The sequence below is a fragment of the Schistocerca gregaria genome, chromosome 6 (genome assembly GCF_023897955.1).
Source record: "Schistocerca gregaria isolate iqSchGreg1 chromosome 6, iqSchGreg1.2, whole genome shotgun sequence".
Classification (NCBI taxonomy): Eukaryota; Metazoa; Arthropoda; class Insecta; order Orthoptera; family Acrididae; genus Schistocerca; species Schistocerca gregaria.
The window spans coordinates 204,231,097-204,258,325 of NC_064925.1; the positions used below are offsets into that span (position 1 = coordinate 204,231,097).

Sequence of the window (27,229 nt, forward strand, 5' to 3'; positions counted from 1 at the left end):
AGCGCATTCTCAATTTTCTTTTCCATTCGTCTGTATATTATTATTGTAAGCAGCTTCGATGCATGAGCTGTTAATCTGATTGTGCGATAATTCTCGCACTTGTCAGCTCTTGCCGTCTTCGGAATTGTGTGGATGATGCTTTTCCGAAAGTCAGATGGTATGTCTCCAGAATCATATATTCTACACACCGACGTGAATAGTCGTTTTGTTGCCACTTCCCCTAATGATTTTAGAAATTGTGATGGAATGTTATCTATCCCTTCTGCCTTATTTGACCGTAAGTCCTCCAAAGCTCTTTTAAATTCCGATTCTAATACTGGATCCCCTCTGCATTTAACAGTGGAATTCCCGTTGCACTCTTAATGTTACCACCGTTGCTTTTAATGTCACCAAAGGTTGTTTTGACTTTCCTGTATGCTGAGTCTGTCCTTCCGACAAACATATCTTTTTCGATGTCTTCACATTTTTCCTGCAGCCATTTCGTCTTAGCTTCCCTGCACTTCCTATTTATTTCATTCCTCAGCGACTTTTATTTCTGTATTCCTGATTTTCCCGGAACATGTTTGTACTTCCTCCTTTCATCAATCAACTGAAGTATTTCTTCTGTTACCCATGGTTTCTTTGCAGCTACCTTCTTTGTACCTATGTTTTCCTTCCCAACTTCTGTGATGGCCCTTTATAGAGACGTCCATTCCTCTTCAACTGTGTTGCCTACTGAACTATTCCTTACTGCTGTATCTATAGCTTTAGAGAACTTCAAACGTATCTCGTCATGCCTTAGAACTTCGGTATCCCACTTCTTAGCGTATTGATTCTTCCTGACTAATGTCTTGAACTTCAGCCTACTCTTCATCACTACTACACTCCTGGAAATTGAAATAAGAACACCGTGAATTCATTGTCCCAGGAAGGGGAAACTTTATTGACACATTCCTGGGGTCAGATACTTCACATGATCACACTGACAGAACCACAGGCACATAGACACAGGCAACAGAGCATGCACAGTGTCGGCACTAGTACAGTGTATATCCACCTTTCGCAGCAATGCAGGCTGCTATTCTCCCATGGAGACGATCGTAGAGATGCTGGATGTAGTCCTGTGGAACGGCTTGCCATGCCATTTCCACCTGGCGCCTCAGTTGGACCAGCCAGCGTTCGTGCTGGACGTGCAGACCGCGTGAGACGACGCTTCATCCAGTCCCAAACATGCTCAATGGGGGACAGATCCGGAGATCTTGCTGGCCAGGGTAGTTGACTTACACCTTCTAGAGCACGTTGGGTGGCACGGGATACATGTGGACGTGCATTGTCCTGTTGGAACAGCAAGTTCCCTTGCCGGTCTAGGAATGGTAGAACGATGGGTTCGATGACGGTTTGGATGTACCGTGCACTATTCAGTGTCCCCTCGACGATCACCAGAGGTGTACGGCCAGTGTAGGAGATCGCTCCCCACACCATGATGCCGGGTGTTGGCCCTGTGTGCCTCGGTCGTATGCAGTCCTGATTGTGGCGCTCACCTGCACGGCGCCAAACACGCATACGACCATCATTGGCACCAAGGCAGAAGCGACTCTCATGGCTGAAGACGACACGTCTCCATTCGTCCCTCCATTCACGCCTGTCGCGACACCACTGGAGGCGGGCTGCACGATGTTGGGGCGTGAGCGGAAGACGGCCTAACGGTGTGCGGGACCGTAGCCCAGCTTCATGGAGACGGTTGCGAATGGTCCTCGCCGATACCCCAGGAGCAACAGTGTCCATAATTTGCTGGGAAGTGGCGGTGCGGTCCCCTACGGCACTGCGTAGGATCCTACGGTCTTGGCGTGCATCCGTGCGTCGCTGCGGTCCGGTCCCAGGTCGACGGGCACGAGCACCTTCCGCCGACCACTGGCGACAACATCGATGTACTGTGGAGACCTCACGCGCCACGTGTTGAGCAATTCGGCGGTACGTCCACCCGGCCTCCTGCATGCCCACTATACGCCCTCGCTCAAAGTCCGTCAACTGCACATACGGTTCACGTCCACGCTGTCGCGGCATGCTACCAGTGTTAAAGACTGCGATGGATCTCCGTATGTCACGGCAAACTGGGTGACACAGACGGCGGCGGTGCACAAATGCTGCGCAGCTAGCGCCATTCGACGGCCAACACCGCGGTTCCTGGTGTGTCCGCTGTGACGTGCGTGTGGTCATTGCTTGTACAGCCCTCTCGCAGTGTTCGGAGCAAGTATGGTGGGTCTGACACATCGGTGTCAATGTGTTCTTTTTTCCATTTCCAGGAGTGTATATTGTGATCTGAGTCTATATCTGCTCCTGGGTACGCCTTACAATCCAGTATCTGATTTCAGAATCTCTGTCTGACCATGATGTAATCTAATTGAAATCTTCTCGTATCTCCCGGCCTTTTCCAAGTATACCTCCTCCTCTTGTGATTCTTGAACAGGGTATTCTCTATTACTAGCTGAAACTTGTTACGGAACTCAATTAGTCTTTCTCCTCTTTCATTCCTTGTCCCAAGCCCATATTCTCCTGTAACCTTGTCTTCTACTCCTTCCCCTACAACTGCATTCCAGTCGCCCGTGACTATTAGATTTTCATTCCCCTCTACATACTGCATTACCCTTTCAATATCCTCATACACTTTCTCTATCTGTTCATCTTCAGCTTGCGACGTCGGCATGTATACCTGAACTATCGTTGTCGGTGTTGGTCTGCTGTCGATTCTGATTAGAACAACCCGGTCACTGAACTATTCACAGTAACAGACCCTCTGCCCTACCTTCCTATTCATAACGAATCCTACACCTGTTATACCATTTTCTGCTGCTGTTGATATTACCCGATACTCATCTGACAAGAAATCCTTGTCTTCCTTCCACTTCACTTCGCTGACCCCTACTATATCTAGATTGAGCCTTTGCATTTCCCTTTTCAGATTTTCTAGTTTCCCTATTACGTTCAAGCTTCTGACATTCCACGCCCCGACTCGTAGAACATTATCCTTTCGTTGATTATTCAATCTTTTTCTCATGGTAACCTCCCCCTTGGCAGCCCCCTCCCGGAGATCTGAATGGGGGACTATTCCGGACTCTTTTGCCAATGGAGAGATCATCATGACACTTCTTCAACTACAGGCCACATGTCCTGTGGATACACGTTACGTGTCTTTAATGCAATGCTTTCCATTGCCTTCTGCATCCTCATGTCGTTGATCGTTGCTGATTCTTCCGCCTTCAGGGGCAATTTCCCACCCCTAGGACAAGAGAGTGCCCTGAACCTCTATCCGGTCCTCCGCCCTCTTTGACAAGGCCGTTGGCAGAATGAGGCTGACTTCTTATGCCGGAAGTCTTCGGCCGCCATTGCTGATTATTTATCAAAATTTAGGCAGTGGCGGGGATCGAACCCGGGATCAAAGACGTTTTGATTATGAATCAAAGACGCTACCCCTAGACCACGTTATATAATTCATATATGCTGCCCATATCAAACGCAATGGATGTTGAAAGATCTATCAATAGTTTTAGATAAACAGGTCATCACTGAGTGACATGCGAGTCCAGTGTGCTAACCACTGCGTCACCTCGCTCGGTAGAAGCAATTCAGAGGCGGCCTGCTATATTTGTTACTGGTAGGTTTGATCATCACGCGAGTGTTACGGAAATGTTTCAGGAACTCGGGTGGGAGTCTCTGGCGGAAAGGAGGCGTTCTTTTCATGAATAGCTACTGAGGAAATTTAGAGAACCAGCATTTGAGACTGACTGCAGTGCAATTTTACTGCCGCCAACTTATATTTCGCGGGAAGACCACAAAGATAAAGATAACAGAGATTAGGGGTCGTACAGAGACATATAGGCAGTCATTTTTCCCTTGTTCTGTTTTGGGGTGGAACAGGGAGAGAAGATGCTAGTTATGGTAAGATGTACCTTCCGGCGGCACCGTATGGTGGATTGCGGAGTATGTATGAAGATGTAGATGCAGATGCAGAAAATATCGTTCTTGTGAAACAACTAGCTCTTTATTCTCGCAAGTTAATTAGTGCTATCAACAGGGGATCTTAAACTGATGCACTACTAATAGATTTCCAAAACGCTTTTGATGCCGTGCCTCACAAGCCGTTTGTAATCAAGTTGTGTGCCTATGGTGTATCGTCTCAGTCGTGCGACTGGATTCGTGGTATCCTCTCAGAAACGTCGCAGTTCGTGGTAATTGACAGAAAGTCATGGAGTAAAAACGGAAGTTTTGTCTAATGTTCCCAAAGAAAGTGTTAAAGCCGACTGCTGTTGCTGAACTATATATATGATGGGAGCCCCCTTAGATTGTTTGTAAATGATGCTCTCATTTACCGTCTAGTGAAGTCATCAGGAGATTAAAACCCAACGCAAAATTATTTAGACAATATCGCTGTACGATGTGAAAAGTGTCAATTGACGCTAAATAATGCAAAGTGTGAGGTGATTCACGTGAGTATTAAAAGGCATCCATTAAATTTCGGTTACATGAAAAATCACACAGATCTAAAGGCTGTCAATTCAACTTAATTACTAGGAAGTTGTGTCACGAACAAATTAACCTGGAACGATCACATGGATAATGTGCGTAAGGCAAACCACAGATTGCGTTATATTACCAGAACATTTAGAAGGTGCTACGGGTCTACTAAAGAGATTTCCTACAGTACGCATGTTTGTCCTCTACTAGCCAACTGCTGTGCAGTATGGGATCTTTACGAGATTGTATTAAAAGAGGACATCGAAAAGTTCAAAGAAGGACAGCACATTTCGTATTATTGCGAAATAGGGGAAGGATTGTCAGGGAAATGATATGCGAGTTGGAGCGGCAATCATTAACAGAAAGGCGTTTTTCGTTGCAGCGATAAGTGAAATTAGAGCTTTCACGGTAGGATTTAAGTGTTCGTTTCTCTCGTGCGCTATTAGATAATGCAACGATAAACAAATAGTGTGAAAGTGGTTGAATGAACCCTCTACCAAGCACTTCGGTGTGAACTGCCCTGTGAACCAGAGACCGACGTACTAGAGAACATAATCAATAAAATTAATGTCTTATTCCTTGTGAACAATTCAGAAACAGTTTTCTGTCAGTTCCTCGTTGCAACTTTTGTTCCCCACCGTTACACTTAATACCTGTATTTAAAATAACTTGTTGATCACGTAATTTAGAAATAAATAATGCTTGCAACTGCCATCTCCATTGCAGGAAAGTCGGAAACAGTAAGAGGCCTCTATGTCGATAGGTGCGGTGGGGGGGGGGGGGGGGGGGGGGTGAATGACAAACTATCAGCTCCTGTTTCTGTGGTGGGTGCGCGGGGAGGGGTGGGGGGGAGGGGTGCTGTGGTTTCAGTGTGTTCGGCTTAAATAATCACATCAGATGGGTGCAGGGATGTTTTATTCACCGAAGTAAAGTCTCGACATGTGCCTGGAGCCGTCCGTTTTGATTTGTTCGGGTGACGGATGTTTCATTAACAGTCTGAGAATCCACAAACACCAATGGCTGCCATTCTCAAATAATTATCCTCCATAACACTTGAGGGAAGTCGAGCTGACCGGTGGGAGTTACATGTACTCGCGAAGCGTGGGCCGTTCTCTGTGAGAAAGAAATCCAGTATTCGCGTAATCTGAGTAACCTTATTTTTCGCAGTTGTTATTGTACTTGCAAATCTTTCTGGATCATTGGAAAAGCCATCAATGTCGCTCGCTGTGTAGATCATTCGCTGTGTAGATTAAATATATTATTTCTTGAGTTACCATCCCTTTTTATCAATACATATCAATCGTACAGGACAATGATATATCGTTAGAAAGGTTTCTTAACCGACTTCTGACTCTGTATATCGATTTTGCACTAAAGCTTACTATTTGTTTAAAATTTTAACATACGAGAGACTTATATATCACAGGCGAAAGGACTTCACGGATACCCATCTTCATACCTATATTCTACGAAAGTAACGTAGAAATTACTGCCTTGTCATATTATACTACCTTATTACAAATACCAAATTGTTTGTTTAAAAATACTATTATCTCTGTCCGTCGTACGAGTTGACTTTTCTAAACAGTAATACCGCCCGAAACATCAAATATGTTTGTCATTGTCTCCTTGAAATGTAGTTACCTACGGCCTAATGTGCTTACTTTAACTGAAAATGTTTTTCGGGTTAAGTAATAGGTTATGTAGGCCGTCGTTCAAGCCGGGACAAACATTCCTAATGCAAAATACATTTTTGGGCACACAGAGATGTACTGACAATGATGTATAATAGATTTCTTATTATTTTACGTCGTGCGCTTAATTTTACGAAGTATACGAAGAAATATGAAATATTACAATATTGTGTATTTTATTCTGTATCGCACCAAGTCATCCAGTCGGCGCTTAAATATCCTGCCGAGATATTCGTGTAGGCTATGATGATAGTTTTTTACGTTTCCGAGTTAATTATGTTCAGTAGTATCAGAAGTGAATTTCTGTAACGTTCACGGTTTTTATTTACAAAAAACTTATCGTGATGACCTTCCTGCAATCCTACTAGAAGTTATATGTGAATAAAGTCTTTTCATTTTACAAGCTGCGTCATTTCGAATAAAACACTCAAGCTTTCGATGGCTTTCTCCACCATCGTCATTGGGAGCTGAAACCTCTGACTACTGGGGCTGGCACTATTTTCCTGTTATGTAGGCACGACTGCAACAACAGTTCACACAGTTGCGGACGGTGTCCCAGCACAAACGACATATTAAACAAAGGGAGCTTCACAATTCGACCATAGTTGTGCACTGCCTAAAAAACAGACGCAAAACACAGTTTGGAAAGACAAGAGACTTGGCTCATGCGTGAGCATATCAAGATCACGTTATAAAGAAGGCGGTCAAGATTAGAATAAACAGCAACAATTTTAACATAGATCAAAAGTACATACTTAGCAGGGCGTGGGGGGAAGGGGGGGGCGGCGGGCGTTGAACATCGAAGAAATAAAGACAGCTGACTGACGCTCGTAGGGAGGCGGGAGCGGCAGTTTCAAACGTGGCGCCGACGTCTCGCGCCACTTGACGCCACTCGGTGCCGCGCGAGGCCCAAGAGAAAGACAGGCCGTGCGTGGCGCGTACGTCACAGCACGTGATACTACAGGTCTTACGAGTGCCAGCACCCGTCTCTTGCAGGGAGCGAGTAGCTATTTCAAATGAGTTTAATATTTCTTGACAGTGTTTAAACGCATGCAACCTCTTGATAGTACACGTGGGCCCTGCACGGAGTCGCTAAGTGTGGCCGACAAGCCGATTAGCGTGGCGTGCCAACAATGAGTCACTGGTTTACTCATGATGACGATGGCGGAGAGAGCCACTGAAAGCTAGAGTGGTTAATTAGAAATAAGGCTGCTGGAAAACCGAGGAAATTTTATTAAGGCATGCCGCCGTGAAAGACTACGAGGACACTGAAGCTATACATTATCAGCTTGCAGCACGATATCGCCAACGACTGCGAGGGACACCAAAAGAACTACAACGCTGAACGGGTAGGAGACTGTCTAAATGTTTACCGAAGAGGTCCATTTAAAAGCGGACTAACTTCATATTGCTTCTTCAGCGTAATTGTTTTACTCACTATGTGCACTGGAACAAGGCCACAGTTCACGGGCGGAGCGTATGCGTCAGTTTATAATGTTAGGGCAACGCTCCGCAATTGGTGGACCGCGATCCGTAGCGTTTTTCATTGAGTTGGAATACAAGAGACAATTCCCTCATTTTGTGCGTGACACCGCCCTCTGCACTATGTTAGGAGAACCGATAATTAAGATCATACATTGCTTAGAACTATGAGGGGAGCATTATTTTGGGCGTCTACCATACTCCATTAAACAATATTTCAGGACTGAATATGTTACCAAATTATATATTTATCTTTCACAAATTAAGTGCCCAACAAGACATTACATCCTCGATCATCTCGATAAAAAGAACTGTCCGAAAGGTGTCGAAGAAAAAGTGGAAACAGTCATTCAGCTCGTCATCATGGGTGCTTTTTATTGGTCTTTGAGAGATTCAGTAATGTATATGTCCACCGTGAGCGTTTATCACTGCCTGACGCCTATATGGCAAGTTTCATTTAAGTCTGGGGATGTCTCACTATGGTGTCCATTCTTCAGTGAGAGACCACTACAGCTTTTGGACAGTCTGTAAAGCATGTCCCACATATGAACAAAGTGGATTAGGCCGGGACTCACCACCGGCCTTTCCATTACTTCCATGTCCAGGGCTCTGAAGACATCCCTGCCGAGGCTACTACGAAGACCCTGGCATTAGAATTTATTTAGGGCCACTACCGCATGTAGCAGCCACCACATGGTCCAACAAGATCTGTTCGATTTACAGCCTGCCGGTAAGGCGACCATGAACAATGGGAGGATCAGAATGGCTGTCAACACGAATCTTCCCCACATCATCACACAATCATGGAAATCTGTCGATTTCATGAATAAAATTTCCCATGTACCGCTTACTACGGGTCTCCGTCATCTCCATGCGCTAAAGGATATCTGGACGTTTTGCAAGAGACGATGTTACTAGTTGACATGGGAGCGACAGAACTGCATGCGAGCTGAAGAATGACTAATATGTTAAACGGGATACTCGAACAGGAAGTCTTAAGATCCTGTTCATCACAGTATACTCGGACACGGCGGCTGTAGTGGCCCTTGTGAGATAGTCTTGCAGTGCTCTGGCGGTATCCGTACGACACCGCAACCAGAAATAGCCAGACATAGATCTTCATGTGGGGTTGTAATGCCTCTGCGACCTTGTCCTGTTTACTGACCTGCCTCCGTGTAGTGTGTCCACAACCTATGGATAATGATAACGAGCGTACAGCATTGGTGGCCGGGTGACCCCTCGCGGGGCGGTTCGGCCGCTGCTCAACAAGTTCGTTCACGCCACTACGGCGACTTGTCTCAAATGGTTCAAATGGCTCTGAGAACTATGGCACTTAACATCTATGGTCATCAGTCCCCTAGAACGTAGAACTACTTAAACCTAACTAACCTAAGGACAGCACACAACACCCAGTCATCACGAGGCAGAGAAAATCCCTGACCCCGCCGGGAATCGTACCTGGGACCCCATGCGGGAGAAGCGAGAACGCTACTGCAAGACCACGAGCCGCGGACACCTTTGGACAGCCAATGGCATCTGCAGCAACAAGACCGAAAACCCTTCCTTTTAGTGTCAAATAGATCACCCTTGCAACCTGCACTGCATTAAGATGTCGCTTTGCATGTGCTTGGCTGAATACAGTGCCCACAAATGACAACTGCCGTGTGGGAACCTCACTCGGAAACACTGGTACACCGGTAGTCACTTCCATCTGAGGGGTCACCTGACACTGTAATGCATGACATAGCCAATAGCTGGCGAATGATTTCAATTGTCCCCTACACCGAAAGCGAAGATCTCAAGCGGGACAGTAAGACCACAGGTACGGGACGTTGATACTAATGTTCCCCTAATTCTTTTGAACATTGGATCATTATCCTTATTTTCTGTGTATTCACTTATTGAATATGTTTCCGTCCATTCGTGGCAATCGTATGTCTTACCAATAATCAAAACGATGTCCTTTGAAAATACCAATTCTCCAGTTTTTATTGATACCACATATAAATCCAAACTTCCTCCAATATATTCATTTAACCTGCCTATTGACGTGCATAATATTTCCGAAAAGGAAATGAAACGGCTGCAGTCTTTATTAGGTTACTCTATATGTTAACATGTAACAGTGAGATGGTATGTTAATAATTTTATTCGCTGCACGTAGAATCAATATAATGGTATCAGTGGCCCAATGTAACTGCATGTAACCGGACCATTTATAGATTCAGATGTTTCATACAAACCCAGCGGCACGTGAATGAACGTGACACGAGCATATTTCTCGTTCAAAACATCCCTTTTGATCTGACATCTCACTCTAGACTATTCCGAATTATTGTTTTCCACTTAGGGAGAAATACTTCCTCGATCACGGTGCATTAATACATCTCCAAAACAGTAATAATTTCGAATTAACGCTCATTTCCAGAGAGCGAAGGATGCAGGTGTCCACAAGAGCTGCCGCTTAACGCGTCAATTTCAGGATCTCCTCTCAGCTCCACAAAAATAAAGATTCCAACCTGCCAGCCCATCAGCCTTAGGAACAGAATTCAATCATTCCCATAGGTTACGTATGATGCCTCCAACAGCACTCCTTCCTAAAGTACTTAAATTTATGTCCAGTAACTGCTTGAAAATATCTGTCGACATTGAAAAGCCATCATAATAGGCTTCTATTATAACACAAACAGATCAGTGTGAAGTAAAACCCATTAGCTCCAGGCTGAACAAAGCCCGGATTGAACGGAGACGTCCGTCACTTTAGCTGAGTGGTCAGCTTGTGTGACTGCCATGTAGCGGGCCCGCGTTCAATACCTGGGTGGATCGGTGATTTTATCCGCTCGGGGAGAGTGTTGTGTTGCCCTAACCATTAATTCACCATTATCGTCAAGTAGATTGCCAAATGTGACGCCAACTGAAGAGACTTGCAACTCGGGGGGCCGAACTTCCCCAGCCAGGGACTCCCTGGCGTCAAAGTAATACGATTTAAATTTAGTGGAAAACGGCTGTGGCGTCTACAAAAGCCAAGAGGACGAGCGCAGAAACGAATAATATGTTGCAACGGATAGAAATGAAAAACCACCCTTCAGTTATTTCAACTATTTCTATGACGATATGTGAGAAAATGACAAAATATATCGTCTTTAAACGATGGAAGGGTTAGGATAATTGACGCTATTCCTTCAGTAAGTATCATAATAGTCTCATTTGCCAACATTGTAGTTACTGCTCAACTATTTAAATAAGGTTAACAAATTTCATAATGAATTGCGCCTTTTAATGCGGCTGAAGCATCCATATGGTATATGGAGCAAACAGATAAGATACTTGGAAGCGGTAACATGTCTGCTGCTGCTGCTGTTGTTGTTGTTATAGTCTTCGGTCCAAAAACTGGTTCGCAGCAGCTCTCCATGCTACTCTATACTGTACTTCTCCGAATAACTATTGCAACCTACATCGTTCTGAATCTGCTTACTGTATTCCACTCTTGGTCTCCCTCTACAATTCCCCCCCCCCCCCCCCCCACACACACACTGCCCTCCAATATTAAATTGATGGCCTCAGAATGTGTCCTATCAACAGACTCATTCTTTTAGTCAAACTGACCCATAAATTTCTTTTCTCCTCAATTCTATCGAGTACCACCTCATTAGTTACGTGATCAGCCCCTCCAGTCTTCACTATTCTTCTGTAGCACCAAATTTCAAAAGATTCTATTCTCTTCTTGTCTGAAATGTTTATCGTCCATGTTTCACTTGCATACTACACTCAGCATATATAGCTTCAGGAAAAGACTCCCGACTCTTACGTCTATATTCGATGTTAACAAATTTTTCTTCTGGAGAAACACTTTGTTGCCTTAGCCAGTCTACATTTTTTATCCTTTCTACTTGGGCCATCGTCAGTTGTTCTGCAACTCAAATAACAAAATTCATCAAATGTCGTTTCATAATCTAATTCCTTCAGCATCACCACGTTTGAATTCCCTTACGCCTGCTTGTTTTGCTTCATGTTTTACTGGGCCTTTTCCTTTCACCTACTTGATCCTCTGCCGCCGTCACTAATTCATGTCTAAAAGTTCCCCGTTGGTCTTCTATGTATTCCTTTCCCCTGTTCTCGACAATCGTTGCCTAATGCTCCCTGAAACTCTCAACAACCCCTGGGTCTTTCAACGTATCCAGATCCCATCTCCCAATATTCAACCTTTTTGCCATTTCTTCAGTTTTAATCTGCAGTACATAACCAATACATTGTGGTCAGAGTCCACATCTGATCCGAGAGATGTCTTACAATTTAAAATCTGTATCCGAAATCCCTTTCTTGCCATTATATAATCAACCTGAAAACTTCCGGTGTTTCCAGGTCTCTCCCACGTACACAGCCTTATTTCATGACTGATAAACCAAGAATTTGATATTAAATAATTATGCTCTGTGCAGAACTGTACCAGGCAGCTTCCTCTTTTACTCTTTTCCGCCTGTCCATATTCATCTACTATTGTTCCTTCCCTTCCTTTTCGTAATGTCGATTTCCAGTCCTCAATCACTATTTAATTTTCGTCTCCCTTAATTATCTGAATAATTTCTGTTATCTGATCGAACGTTTCCTCAGTCTCTTCATAATCTGCGGAGATGGTTATCGTGTAAACTTGTACGACTGTGGTGTAGGCTTTGTGTGCATCTTGGCTACGATAATGATTTCACTACGCCGTTCATTGTAGCTTACCCGCATTCCTGTTTTCTTATTCATTACTAAACTTACTCTTGCATTACCCCTATTTGATTTCGTATTTATAATCCTGTATTCACCTGATCAGAAGTCCTGTTCCTCCTACCACCGAACTTCTCTAATTCCCGCCACATCTAACGTCAACTTTCCCCATTCCATTCTTAAATTTTTCGATCTACCTGCCCGATTAAGGGCTCTAAAACCCCACTCTTCGATCCGTAGAACTAAAGTTTTGTTTGTCCTGGTGACGACATCCTCTTTAGTAGTTCCCTCCCAGAGATCCGAATGGGAGACTATTTCACCTCATAATATTTTACACAAACGGGTGCCTTCATTTAACCACACAGTAGAGCTGCATGCCCTCGGGGAAAATTACGTCTAGTTTTCCATTGCTTTCAGCTATTCGCTGTACCAGGTTGATGTTAAGAGGCCAAATTAGTCAAGCATCTGCCCCTGTAACTACTGAAAAGGTTATTGTCCTTCAAGGAATCACTTGTCGGGTCTCTCAATAGATAACCCTCCGTTGTGGTTGCACCTACGGTACAGCTGTGTTTGTCGCCGAGGCACGCATGCGGGAGGGGAGGGCGGATCGTGGATACCGTGTCTATGCATATAAAACAGCAGTGTGGTCTTTTCAGACTGTTATACAAGACTGCGTAAGCCGAGTTGAGATCATCATCTTCGAAAGTTTTTGTAGCGATTTGGTAAAGTCCTTTTGGAAGTGTACTTCTGTCTGTAACGTACTCTTGGAAGAGTTTCGTTAATATCAACGGTGTACAGACTTGCTAGGACCAAGGTCCGCGAATCCTTACGTAAGACCAGGGAAAAGGTGTTACTTCAATAATTTGGTTTATAAATATTAATTTTATTTAACAAATATAATTTCAGTTATGTATTTTACAGAACCATTATTTTCACACTTTAACTGAAGTTTGGCTACATTTTTGTCGTAGGCAAACACAAAATTGATTTCCAATTGTGAATAATCAAGCAGTTCTTAGTTTTTACTTATTAATATTCAGTATGGAAAAAGTTTGGTCACATAAGCGTTGACGTATAATTGTTTCTATCGACACAACAACGTGAGCTCGTCAGATTAACTTCGTCTAATTTATTGCGCAGTGTTTCCTAGTTTTATATGCCGGTGAGTTCGATCAAAAATTATTCTGGTACATTTTCTGTCAAAATGGCAAAATAGTTGCCAAATAAATGCACTAACCTTGTGAAAATGAGTGAAACTAGCTTTGAAGGCTGATAGTAAGTGATCAATGTTTTCGTCGTATGTACTCTGAAAGTTGCTCTTTAACGTTTCTTGTAATTAGTAAAATATTATCATTTGTCAGACTTGAACTGGGTTTGAGACAAACTTGATTTGCACGGAATAGATAAAATATAACCATTAAGTCGAGCAACCAATTTATTTTTGCCGTAAAGTCACGTATTAAAAAAATTTGAAATGTTAGTTTGAAATGGTAAGTCACCTAACCACCGCGACCACATATTAGCAAGAGTGCAAGTTTAAAAATAACGTACCGAGGGATCAGTTACAAGGAGGAAGAGAATATTGAGGCAGGTCACTAGCAGATTAACGGCGGGCCGTTGTATGTGCATCCTTGTTTAACATTATATAATCCATGTAATTAAAATATATGTTCAGCTTCATCATGAGTGGATCACGCTAATGGTTACGAAGTTACTAAAATCTGTCGACGAAATGGGATTTCACATCGTGTGCCTCACAGAGCCCTGTAAATGGGAAGCAAGAACACATCGCACCCTCCATGACTGAGTAATTACCGAACTCGCCAGTTCTGTTTCTCCTCTAGACCTAACGAATAATATTCTAACTGTCTCTAAAGAAATTACATCGAGAACTATATCCTAAAAGGCAGATATAAGAGCCAACGCAGGGAAAACATTACAATATTCTTTTAGAAACAGTTAACCTTTGTAACCAGTGTGCAAGAACACCTCTGCGACGCGAAACACAGGTAGCCTTGCAGCGTTTACAGAGGTGTGTGCTGTTATGGATTACCGTCTCCTCTGTAACTTCCCGCCGATCCAAATTTACGTCTTTAGAGAGATGTCTCAGTATACCCGTTGAGCGTTCCTCATACTCCTAGGCATTTTACAGTATCTTTTCATGTCGATAACGGAAGTGGTAGCGTAAATGTCATCTAGACAAGATACAAAAAATATTGCTTGGAACAAATTGAGGATTATTTCTAATGTCCGCATACAGTTGATGTCAATGACAATGTGGGCATGAAAACTGAAGAGTTCGTTAGGTCAATACAAATGGCCGTTCATAAGAAACGGATTGAAGTACACACGTACCATCGAACTAACACTCCCAAAAGCTGAGGAAAGAGGAGAAAAGACTTGATACTTTCCGAGAAAGACCGCACTCTGGCTATAGGAGCATCTAGACTAGGCACATACAGCAACGTCAGTCCATCTGAGGATTCTCTTCGGCAGGCTTTGTTGTCAAGCTGTAAACAATTCATACTGAGGAAAGTGTGATGCGTCAACTACGAGGACATCAGTTTTTGGGTCCTAAGAAAACTCAGCTGCTTATAGTGATATGAGGGAGGAGAAACAGCGACACTTTTCGGTATAGAATGCCTATTATCGTGACTAGATACAGCATTCTGTTGCTTGAACGAAATGATAAATAGTAGGGAGAATGTTTAAATATGATGGCTAAAAGAGAAGTAAGGTATGGAGGATCATGAAGGCAGCATCTGGGGATGTCACTGCAGGAAAGTACGCAGCAGTAGTCTCTCAGAGCTGATCCTTCACACTGACATCGGAGAGAGGAGGTCCAATGAGTAATAGCGTTATTGTGTTCACACGCTCATGGTGATTTTCTTAGTAGTTTGAGTAGAGAAAATTCGCAGTACTGTACCAAAACCGACGACTTGCAAGGAAACTATCTAAAAAGGACAAAAGTTATAGGTGTTGTGGTGCAAATAAAAGGATTGGCAGTTTAAAAAGCAAACAGTATGATGGATTTCACCAACGTAAATCGGAAATCATGAAATATCCTCATGTATCTTACGACTCTTCAGACAGCTGTTTCACCGTCTGCAAGCATAACAGACGCAGAGCTACTCGACGTTATTTCTGCCTGAGGTCGGCCAGAGACGTCACGATCTGGATAGATGTAGGTAGGTAACCAGAGAATCCTCTTACACACAGAGTGGAAAGGACTGAGGTTCAAAGAATACGGCGACTGAATGTTAAAGGTGCACGAAAGCGTTTGGAACTGCTAATTCCAAGCATATCAACTAATTGTTGCAGAATCTGAATTCCAGAACGCCACACTGATACTGAGACAGATATTCCACAGACTTGACGTACGAGAGCAGTCGTTCACCGTTCCTTAGAGCATTTCACAGAGTGCATATTTGAGGGGGACTGATGGTAGGGTCTTAATGCTCTACCACCACTGGGAGAAAAAGTGCCTTTCTGCACCATATGCGGTTGAACTTCCGAAGGATGGGTATCCTGTTGTCATTACTAAGATGCTTGAGTATCAGGTTGCGTATTTTGTCAGATGGTGGAGATATGTATCAACATAATGTCAGTACACCATGAAGTTCAAATAAGAGAAATGTAATGTTAAATAGCCCTTAGCATTGTTGACAACACCCTCGTGTTTACAGGAAAATGCTGTGAATGGTAACTGTAGGACGCGGAAATTTCGGTAACTTGAAATGTCACGTGTTCAGTGATAAGTGAAGGACTAGTGATAAAAAGACGTCATTGATGAGATTGTCGTCATTGATTAGATTGTGTCTTCAAATATTCCGCAGTATATCCCATACGTGGGTAGACCTTGTGAGCATTCTTAGGGTTGAGACACATAGCATTTCTTACCTTCCTTTACTACCAAAAAGGTACCTTCTTACGGAACATTAAATCTAATCTGTTTGCCGTGGAAGGATGGCATTTACATATGTGAAGCCGTGCACTGTTAGTTGCAGCGACCTTCTCAGGTCTCCTCGGTACAGGGACCTTGGAACAGGGGATCATAGCTTCAGCGACGTGTATGGATCATTCCGATGGCTTCCTTCACGATGTCATCAGTTTCATTTGGATGGTTAACTGCAAATACTGCCCTGGCGCTGAAGAACGGCCGCTCAGATTTTCTGCGTGACCAAGCATTAGGAGTCTGTTGGTTGGCGTTAAGAAAATCGTGAATGATTGGTAAGCTAGAGTCACATAGATCAATAGACCGTAGTGACCACCGCCTATGTTCAAGGTCAACGTGCAATAACCACTCACTGCCAGCAGGTGGCAGCGCTAACAGTAGAGGCTATACTGCATAAAGCGTGTCGGGGAGAAACGGAAACAGTGCAGTCGTAGTATTACGAAAACGGAGCGATTTTTCTAACGTCCAAAATGGCGTGATCATTGGTTTTCGGGCCAAGGGTATTTCTGAAACGGCGAAGTGTTAAACCGTTCTCGTTCCACCTTTGTTAAAATATAGAGCACACTGCAAAACGGCGCTGGCCGTTATGGCCGAGCGGTTCTAGGCGTTTCAGTCTGGAACCGCGCGACCGCTGCGGTCGCAGGTTCGAATCCTGCCTCGTGCATGGATTTGTGACGTCCTTAAGTTAGTTAGGTTTAAGTAGTACTAAGTTCTTGGGGACAGAGACGTCTAGTCCCATAGCGCTCAGAGCCATTTGAACCATTATTTTGAAAACCGTCACCGAGACTAGTGTGATGCATCACGGGCCATAGATTACAGGGTGAAAGAAGGCTGCGAAGATTTGTATGGGCGAATAGACATGCAAGTGTTTAGCAGCTGATCGCCCAGAAGAACCAAGAAGCTACCAAAAGTGTGTCCTCAGTGACCGTTCAACGAAAGTTGCTATGTATGGGCCTCTGTGTCAGGCGCCTGATTCATGCACATCCATGATAACCGCTGTTTATCGAGGACGAGGGGTGGAATTTGCACGCCATTTCCGCAACTCTCTGAGTGGCGAAGGGTGGCCTTTTCAGATGAATTAAGTTTTATGCTCCATCAGACGGATCGCCTTTAGATAGTTAGAAAGATCCAAGCCTGGGGAGGGAGCATTATGTTCTGGTGAATGTTTTCGTGGCGTTCCCTGAGTGATCTCGTTATTCTGAAAGTCAGAATTAAACAACGAAAGTACGCATCTATCCTTGGCGACCATATCTATCCCTTCATATAATTTGTTCTTCTTCGTCACAATGGAATTACCAGCAGGACAATGCAACTTTTCACACAGTGTACATATATGGTTTGACGAACATCTGGATGAGTTTACCATACGCCCCTGGCCACCAGGATGAGTTTACCATACACCCCTGGCCACCTAACTCCCCGGATTTAAACCCATTCTAGAGTCTGTAGGGCCACCTACTTCGGACTGTTCGCTCCATGGATTCCCAACTTACCGCAGCTGGCCACGGCACTAGAGTCAGAAAGCTCCAGATTACTGTCGGCACTTTCCAGAACCTCACTGACTCTTCCTGCGCGTTTCACGGTTGTCCGTGCTGCAAAATGTATTTATTCAGTCTTTTGACAGGTGGTCACATTAATGTGACTGGAGCTGCAGTATATGATGTACAACCTAGTTCTGAATGCGAAATCTCTCTAGCGAAGCTGGCTGCGGTATCAGCTATCAAGGCGCGCGCGAAGGAGAATTTGAGTAGACCCTACAATAATCCACAGTTATTCAGGTAGCTAAGCAGGTCTGAAATCTGTATCAAACCGAGCAACAGAAGGATGGCACAGAGCCCTTATGGGAGTTGAGGAAAGCAGCAGAATATATTTACTATGGGTCCTTGAGTCCTCAGGAATTAGTGAAAATGAACAAGATGATAAGCTAGGCATGTGCAACGACTCCATTTATTGCACAGGAATCTGTCCTAACCATCACTAAGTCGATGGTTAAATCGAAACTACGAAAGAGTATCAGAAGGCAGCATGTAGAATATTGAACTATTATTCAAAAACAGAAACATTGCAAGTTAATGATGTCAAAGCCACGTTTTAAGATAAGTTCTGCAATCCTCAGCTTAAACAAGAGACAAACTATACTCATTTTCAGAAGTAATGGCAGGCCATGGGAACTTAAAGGAACACCTGCACACGATGGGTATTGGAAAAGAAACTCCTATGTGTCGGTTGTGTGATGAGGGTTACGAAACCGCACCACACCTAATCTTCCAATGTGAGAGCTGGAGAGCACTGAATACTCTAGTTGTCAAGTCCTGAAGAAACTATCTTTAAAATCTTGAACATAGCTGGAATCATCAACTGTATAATGCAATCTTTGTGAGGAAAAAGTGAGAAACACCCAAATTAGTTGCAGTAGTACAAGTTTTATTAAAAAGCGGATTTTAATAAACCTTGTGCAATTGAAACTGACGGGCTTTTTTTTTTTTGTCCGTAGCTCGTGGTCTCGCGGTAGCGTTCTCGCTTTCCGAGCACGGGGTCCCGCGTTCGATTCCCGGCGGGAATAACTGGGTGTTGTGTCTTCATCATCATCATCATCATCATCATCATCATCATCATCATCATCATCATCATCATCATCATCCATCCCCATTACGGTCGGAGGAAGACAATGGCAAACCACAGAATCTTGCATAGTACGGGCCGCCGTTGGTTTTATTTCCCTGTTCATATCAAATCAAATATCTCAGTTGTAAGGAATATGTCAGAGTAGGTGCCTTAGAGAGAAAGATCAAATCCTGTACGTGCCATTGCTTATTTTATCAAAAACGTTGCGGAAGATATCATTGGTAGAACACATCCTAAAATTTGTCCGAAAGAATATCGTCTTGTTATTGATTAAAATCATCTTGTTTTAGTAGCCTTCGGAGACGGATAGTAGGTTCATTGTAGCGCACCAGACTCGCAGGGGCAAGGGGTGTGGGCGGAAGGGAGGAGGACAAACAGTGTTGACTCTGTGATTGTCCTCTATAAAACAGTTTTTGGTAAGAGATTAAAACTGCACCTCTCATAGGCACACTCTTTATGATGTATACTGTAGAGGATGCCAAGACGACCACTGGGAACTGCATAAGAAAAGCAGGGAGCAGCACAATGGATGCTGTATAGTCGAAGTAAGTAATTTTGAACTGAAAAGGAGTAGAAAAAACTTCAGATGGCATCCCATGGGCTACCTATTGTGGTATCTAAATGACAAAGACAAACCTCCCGATTTTCCTGTTGTGAAGAATGAACACTGGAAAACAGCATTTCGTAATCTCAGACGCACGCAGTAGTTTATTCTTGACAACAGTTGAATCAAAATGGAAGATTGTTTGAATCAGGGAAACTAACGTGTTTCACACTGGATAACGTCGTCGATGCCGTATAGAAATGGGAGTGGGGAGATTCTAGTTGTTTTGGGTCAACTCCGACAGATAGACCACAGAAAGTGGCGACGAGTAACCGAATAGCAACGCAGCGAAGAGTATCGTGGTTAGAAGTGGAAGCGGACTGGCAACTAACAGTCCAGATTAAGCCCACATATCTGTAACATCTGATAGGAAGCGTAGCCATTCAGAGATCCCAAAGAACCGGAGTAAATTGCGACGTTCGTTACCAGCAACAACAGCGTGCTCTTGGCCCAGGGAATTGTGCCCTGCAACCAGGAAACCAGGAGAGAACAGCAGAGGCATGCTCCGCTACAAGAGCCTCTGCAGAGCCCAAAGAAGTGACAGGGTGTCACATTATGAGCGACGGTATTTCTATTGAAACCGTCACACCACATCTTCCGTTATTACTGTTCCCAATGGATTTCAAATAAATATAGGTTACAACTGCTACAGAAAGTAATTGAAACAAGTAGTATTACTGTTGCCATACTAGAAGACTTGGTTTCGTTAGTTGACTATATAAATACTATTTGAAAATTTCTAAGTATAGGTAAATACATTCTGTGTTGAAATAAAGAAAAAGTAGTAACTATGTAACTAGGCCAGGAAAAAGCTTACGTTATTTACCAACAAAATCCATACGAAACAACGTAAAGAGTACTGTAGACCTATGGAAAGTCGGGGGAGAAATTTAGGTTGGTTAATAAAATTATTTGAAAAGCATTAGTAGGCGAGAACAACATTTGTATCCATACTATCCCCTCGTCAACCTCGTCCTCGTCCTCCTATCCCTCACAACATTTAAGAGGTCAGTTACGTCCAAAAAGAAATCTTCTTTCTTTATTGAAAAATGCGAAAATATTGATGCCTTTGCTCACCATGCAGACGAAATCAGGTTCTTGATTTACAGTTAACATATGTGTAAACCAACTAGTGCTATGAAAACCAATTTTTAATTGGGTTAGAAAGATCTGTTTAGGCCCAACATGTAAACGGGACACCTAGAACGGTTTCTGCAATTCAGTTTGCGTCTTCCATAAGTTACGTCGTCTGTAACGACGAATGCGAATAGATTACAGCGTTTAACTCCGTTAATGCATAACCTAAGCCAAGCTGGAACGTCGCTCTGGCGATTTTCCTGTAGAACAGTGTGGCATGTGCTGGTGTAGCTACGTGTGTCTATGGATGTCATTTGTTCTGTGGTAGCAAATGACAGTGCAGTGGGGTTCAAGGTCAGGTACTTGGACCACCTCTTTTAGTCCAAGGACATTATGCCTCATTGTCCTAAGTAATTGTTCTTGTGGAGGAATGGAATTTGTTGGGTTTAGGCACGGTGTAGCGTCGCTGAGCACACTGCTCAGCGCCGGGTATAGGGAAACTGAAGAATCCTGTAAGAGTGTCGGAACTGGACTTTGGCGTGTCTCATCACTACAAAACCTGTTTTTAAGACAGTACATCAGAGACACGCTACTGCGTTTCCGTAGTCACTGGGCTCTAAAATAAGGATGTTGCTGTGAAGGACAGGCTCTATCGAATTTAACGACAATCATAGTTGATTAAGAGCTAAATTCTCTGACGAAGCAGTATACGTTGGCTACGAGGTGTCCGTTGGGAGCGCTAGTATATCCGCTAGTATTTCGCAGTGACCATGTGTCCTTCGTAGTGTGAAATTAGATCTTTATCTGGTGACTTGGAATACTTCGCAGGGTACATGGTTGGTTTGATGTTGCCCAGCATTGGGAGTAACATTGTGATACCATTAGTTGAATATATGCCGAGTGAATTATCTACTTACAGATGTGTACACGTCGGCGATAGTGCAGCGATTTTGCAGAAGATTACGTTCCTCGACTAGCCTTCTGCTGCATCAGATCACAATTCCATCGAAAACGTATGGGTGGATACGAAACCGATAGTGCGGAAAATTAGCACGACTCTGCATCAAGAATTCAAGTTAAACGTAACCGAGATGCTCGGGTAGAAGTTGGAGAAAATCAGAAATTTCTTACCAACCTTGCACAATCCGCCGCCCCCCCCCCCCCCCCCCACGCCCCCTTGGTGTCTTTAGCCAAAGACCTTTGAATAGAATAATATGTCGCGAAAAAACAACACGGTATACTATTTACAGGGAGATCTTCGTAAGATCTGTAATCTCTTCACATTATTAATTTTGTATTCTCTACCTTCTGTGGGGAATTCGAACCTCTTAGCAACGTGTAGTTGCATTCTCGCCTCTTGACCAACCAACAGTGCTATTTCTGTGTTATGCTGGTATTAGCAATATCGAAGCAAGGATGCACTGTTAGTTTAAAGTTTGCTGTCGTAAACGCAGCGGTTAGTCGTTAGGACTACAGCATCCACCTGAAGTCTTTACAAACAGAGAATCGGCACACTTGGACCTTGATTGTAGGAGCTAGTCTCGACGCCTGAAAATGGTTACATAAAATGGTTCAAATGGCTCTGAGCACTATGGGACTCAACATCTTACGTCATCAGTCCCCTAGAACTTAGAACTACTTAAACCTAACTAACCTAAGGACATCACACAACACCCAGCCATCACGAGGCAGAGAAAATCCCTGACCCCGCCGGGAATCGAACACGGGAACCCGGGCGTGGGAAGCGAGAACGCTACCGCACGACCACGAGATGCGGGCGGTTACATAAATTGCAGTAGCATATATGAAGATGGTGGTTAAGCCAATATCGAATTTTTGGTGCTTTACGTTCGCCAAGACATGCCTGGTTGTGAGTGTACCACTTCATTAGTTCAACAGATCTCGTCTGAATTTCTTTTGATTATGTTGATGAATGTTCACAAATTAAATGTCAGAAATCTATGAGCATTCTAATTTTTATGTTTCAAGAGACCGTAGTGTTAACACACTAGAGGAAAACTTGCGTAGGAGAACAAGAAACGTGCGTTTAATATTTATACCGTCCCAAGCACTAAGATTTCCAGCAAAATAAATATCAGAGTACTCGATAATGCATGAATTAAAAACTAGGAGCATTAATTTCGTTATCCTCCAAATACTCAGGATTGCAATACGCTTTCACTCAGGTATATTATATTGTCTTTCATAGACATCAACTTTAAGGAAAACATACCTTTCTTTCCTTCCCCACCAATAGATTTTAGAATCGAGTTCTACCATGTCTCGCAGTTGTGGTCCTCATTAATGAGTCCCTGAAAGTTCAGCTCTGTAACAATGAACATATTTACCATGGGAATGTTTGTATAGATCGTGTGAACGCCATTATTACGTAATATAACTACTATTTAGATAACATCCACTGTTAGAATATGTTGTCCCCACAGATCGCTAGCATCAGAGAGGATGTGAAAACAGGCCAAATGATGGCAGAATGCTGTTCGCTTACCAACTCAGCTCACCAAATTTGAGGACCTCTACGTAGATCGTGCGTGTTCCTACACCAAAACACTTGTACACATAAACTGCCTACTGCATATTCGTCCACAAATATTTTTGATAACAGGCTCACAATCTAACACTCATCACATACGTTGCCGACAACGCCTCACAAAAGGATTTCAAGATTTAGTGCAAACGTGTATACTGACGGATCGGTTAATATCAACGGAACTGTAGAGTAGAATTTTAAAGTTCGCAAACAAATCATTAAATGCTAATGCACTGATGTACTTGATAAGTTGCGACACACATGTGTGCTCTAGATGTTGCCTGTGGTGCCTGCTCTCTCGGTACTACCTGTGAGATATTTTTACTTTCACCTGAGACCGCACGAGAGAAAGCATCACGCCTGAGGAGGATCGGAACCAACTTACGTGACTTCTCCTTCCCCTACTTAAGAGATCTTCACACACTGTTTAAGACATTCGCTTCGATTTCAAAGTCGTTCTCATGTCCCTCAGAGGCAGTTTACGTCTGGGGAAATTGCCCATCACAATTTCTGCTTCTAGTGGAAAGTAGCAGAAAAATAGTTCTCTTTGTTGTTAGAGTACGGATTTTGGCACGAAGAAAAGTAATATTTCCTGTGATCCCCCTTTTTCCTAATAGTTCTTCAGGACATGGTTTAGTATAACGCAAAGTGACAAAATGTGTTAAGAAAAACAGTAAAATCAGACATATCTCTGAAGTTCCCATTCAGTAGATCACGTGTCCTGTTTTAGGAAGGAAAAATGACCAGAAACCAGTGATGTGTCTGTCAAACCAAACTTAAGTGAGAAGCAAAATAGGAATATTGCACTTGGAAGGTAAGATCGTAAGTCTACAGAAAAAAAGACAGCTTCCACTATTAAGGCACTGTTTATCATGGCTTACTAAGGTGCGACGTATTGTCATTATGCCATGAAAAGTTACATCGAAATCGGTCTGTCAAGTTGCAAGGGACGAGAAGACTTCCTCTTGCCCTCCGCTGGAATAATATCCGCGGATACTGCAAAAGCTACACGACGAGCATCACAGCACCAGTATAGTGTTACTCATTGTGGTTCTCCAACAGGCATTGCTGCGTACGTGTAGCATGCCCATTTTGGATCTTTGCGTTCTTGTTTCATGCGGCGTTGGATCTTGCACCTGGAAATTTGTACAATTACAGAAGAATATGCCACTGAATTGCGGCTCTTGTTCGTTAGGCAGCATTTGACATTTTCGCAGAGGGCCAGTTTAATGTCACTGTACAGTTGTTTGTAGTGTCAAGTTCTAAGTGCATTTAAAACATACTCCACCCGACACCTATCATCTGGTTCGACAAAGAATCAAAAACGGAATCACCTGAGCGTTACTAATTTCATCAGTTACTAAGGGTATTTTCTCCTTTAAAAAATATAATTTTTCGATTTTAGTTGGAAGAAGTAAAAAAAAAAACATCCAGAAATGTAGAATATGTATTTCACACAAGATATATACAGAGTATAAAACTGAGTGACTAAAGGGATTGTAGAAACAGTTCCATCGTCCCAAGTACTTATAAGAAATAACTTTCCAATCATCATTAACTTCTAATACTCTGTTTCCCATGCTTGTAGGACAATAAATCAACAATTCTTTACATACAAGCCTCATGGACTGTTTTACGTTTTATTACCATAACGTATCTTGATAGTGCTGTAACGTCCTTACTTAATGTTTCCTTTTATTGATATGTTACGTTAGTGTTGAATCCTGCGGAAAACGTAGCATGTTATCTTATTGAGTAGAACGCTTATTTAACAGTGGAGTCCTACACTGGAATCATTGAAATTGCACGGATACATATGCTTTCTTCTCTGGGCCTGCTCCAGAGCATTTTTCCAGACAAGTGACTCATAATTTGGCGTCTTCCACATCCCTCCTTTTCTCTCGTGCAGTTTTCCTCGTGACAGTTTGCGCTGCTAATTGTGAAGCGCAATGTACACCAATCTTGCATTTAGACACCCCTCTCACCTCGGAGTCCCAGACGGCCACTACTAAAACTAACATTGCGGTACGTCCAGCTCAGAAATCTTACAGTTGTAGCACAGCTGGCGTCCCTCTCATCTTGGCTCCTTAAGCGGCGGCCTAGGGGGCCTTGAACAGTACCTGTCTCTACTCGAATGGGATGACACATCATAATCTCCGCAGAATGTGTCACAAAATTATAGGAAATTGCACAATCCAACACGTGAACAAAAGAAAATAGTAATAGGAGTTAGAGCAACACCACCGAAGTTTCGCTGAGTAAATATTAATATTAATAATAATAATAATAATAATAATAATAATAATAATAATAAACAACTGAAAAACAATACGGCTTTCCGTCAATAATTTTTCTGTTTATAAAAGTAAAGAACAGATTTTTTTCTTTTTTTAACGATATACTAGCAAAGTTTCAGCTTGCTATGAGTTTTTAAATAGAATCGTTCCTTTAAAAAATACTTTGCGTTCTGATTGTACCATAGCACATCACCGCGGCGAGTTAAGCATGTTGCTAAATGTTATCTTGCCATTATATTTTCCGTACAAATAAAGGCTGAATTCAGAAATAATATACCCAGGAGCGAGCAGTACTGGTCTTTTATTATTCAGATATACAGATAATAAGTGAACTTTTCATAGCTGAACCATATGAAGCAAATTCGCCAGTCAGTCGTGAAACAATGGGTTCAGCACTTTGCGCGCTCTGTTTACTAACGTAAGCGCGGACATGAAGACTTGCAGACACGATATTCAGCAGCTGATAATTCGAAAATGTTTAGAAATCAGTAATTACAGTGTGCTGTAGTATACCGGGTTATCGGCACACAGGCAGGAATTTTGAGAGAAATGTAGTGTTGAGACGCAACAATCTTTTAGTCATGAAATCGTAAGGTTCATTAAAATAATTAGATACAACAGGAAAATACCTATTATCGACGAATAAGTCGCTACTCGTAATCCCATCAGCAAGTGGCAATTCAAACTGCTCCCTGTTTTTGCTTTTTTTTTGTCATAATTTTGATGTTATCTTAGACTCATGGCCCACTGACTTAGTAGCGTGACGACTGTTAATCAGATATTTCATCGTTCTCAACGCTGATAAACCGTAATTAGCTCTTTTTAATGAAATATTTTCTTCGTATTCCTTTCGAACCATTACATAATGTAATGTATATGCTTGGAATCTATCGATATAAATATTTCACAGACAGGGAGTAAATAGCAGGTCATTCCTACGCTTAGAACAAGAAACAGAAGGCTGGTGTTCACAAAAGGGTTTACTGATGTTGCTTTTTTTTTGTGACTTCAAAGACGAAGAGATTGATACTTTTGAAATATTAACAAAACAGTCAGATCACTATTTGTCACAGAATTTTTAACACATAGACAAAACAAAACAGTATCGTTTATGTTTGGGTAGTTATTCGCGTGTCAACATACCGTGTAGAGCAAAACTCGGTTGTCCCATAGTGTGCTTACCTTCCCGACATACGAACAGGCTCCGAATAATGATGTCCACATACGGCATAAACAGGCATGCGGCAGAGTCGCGCCAGTTGCAAGACGTGCGGTGATGGCTGCGGGCTTAGAAACCAACACGACTGCTGCCCTTGCCGAACGCGAGTCAGGCCCACGTGCGCGCAGCACAGCAAGGGCGACGCCACGCGGTCGCTCTTACCTTCGCCAAGTCGCAGAAGGAAGCCAGTAGCGGCGTCTACATCTGTGTGGCGCGCGAGGCGGCGGAGGGCGCCGGCGTCGCCGCCGTAGCCTGCGTCATCACAGCTCGGGGGCGGCGTCGCGGCGCCGTGTGGTGAGGTGCGGTGCGGTGCGGCCTGGCTCGCGGTCCGAGGGCGACTGCTGCGTCAGACGCTCCGGAGGCGGCGCCCCTCCAGCCCCACCGCTGCGGTTCCATTCCACTCTCCAGCCTCACTCAGTTGAACGCTTCCGCGGCTCCAGTTTCTGTGTCACATTGCCCAAACTCGTTCACCTTTATCGATCAGAGGGAACATGCTCCTATTGGAACACAAAAAAGGATAATATGCT

General features: G+C 43.3%; 1 protein-coding gene across 2 annotated transcripts in view; it reads right to left on the reverse strand.

The window, feature by feature from the left end:
* Positions 1–27,023, reverse strand: part of LOC126278442 (protein decapentaplegic) — a 281,676-nt gene extending 254,653 nt beyond the window's left edge. Inside the window, exon 1 of one of the 2 annotated variants that reach the window (XM_049978556.1) lies at positions 26,666–27,023. In XM_049978556.1, coding sequence (XP_049834513.1) covers positions 26,666–26,724 — 59 coding nt within the window. In that variant the 5' untranslated portion in view covers positions 26,725–27,023. The remainder of the gene's footprint in view (positions 1–26,665) is intronic. The other variant, XM_049978558.1, reaches the window with a different exon arrangement.
* Positions 27,024–27,229: the final 206 nt, after the last annotated feature.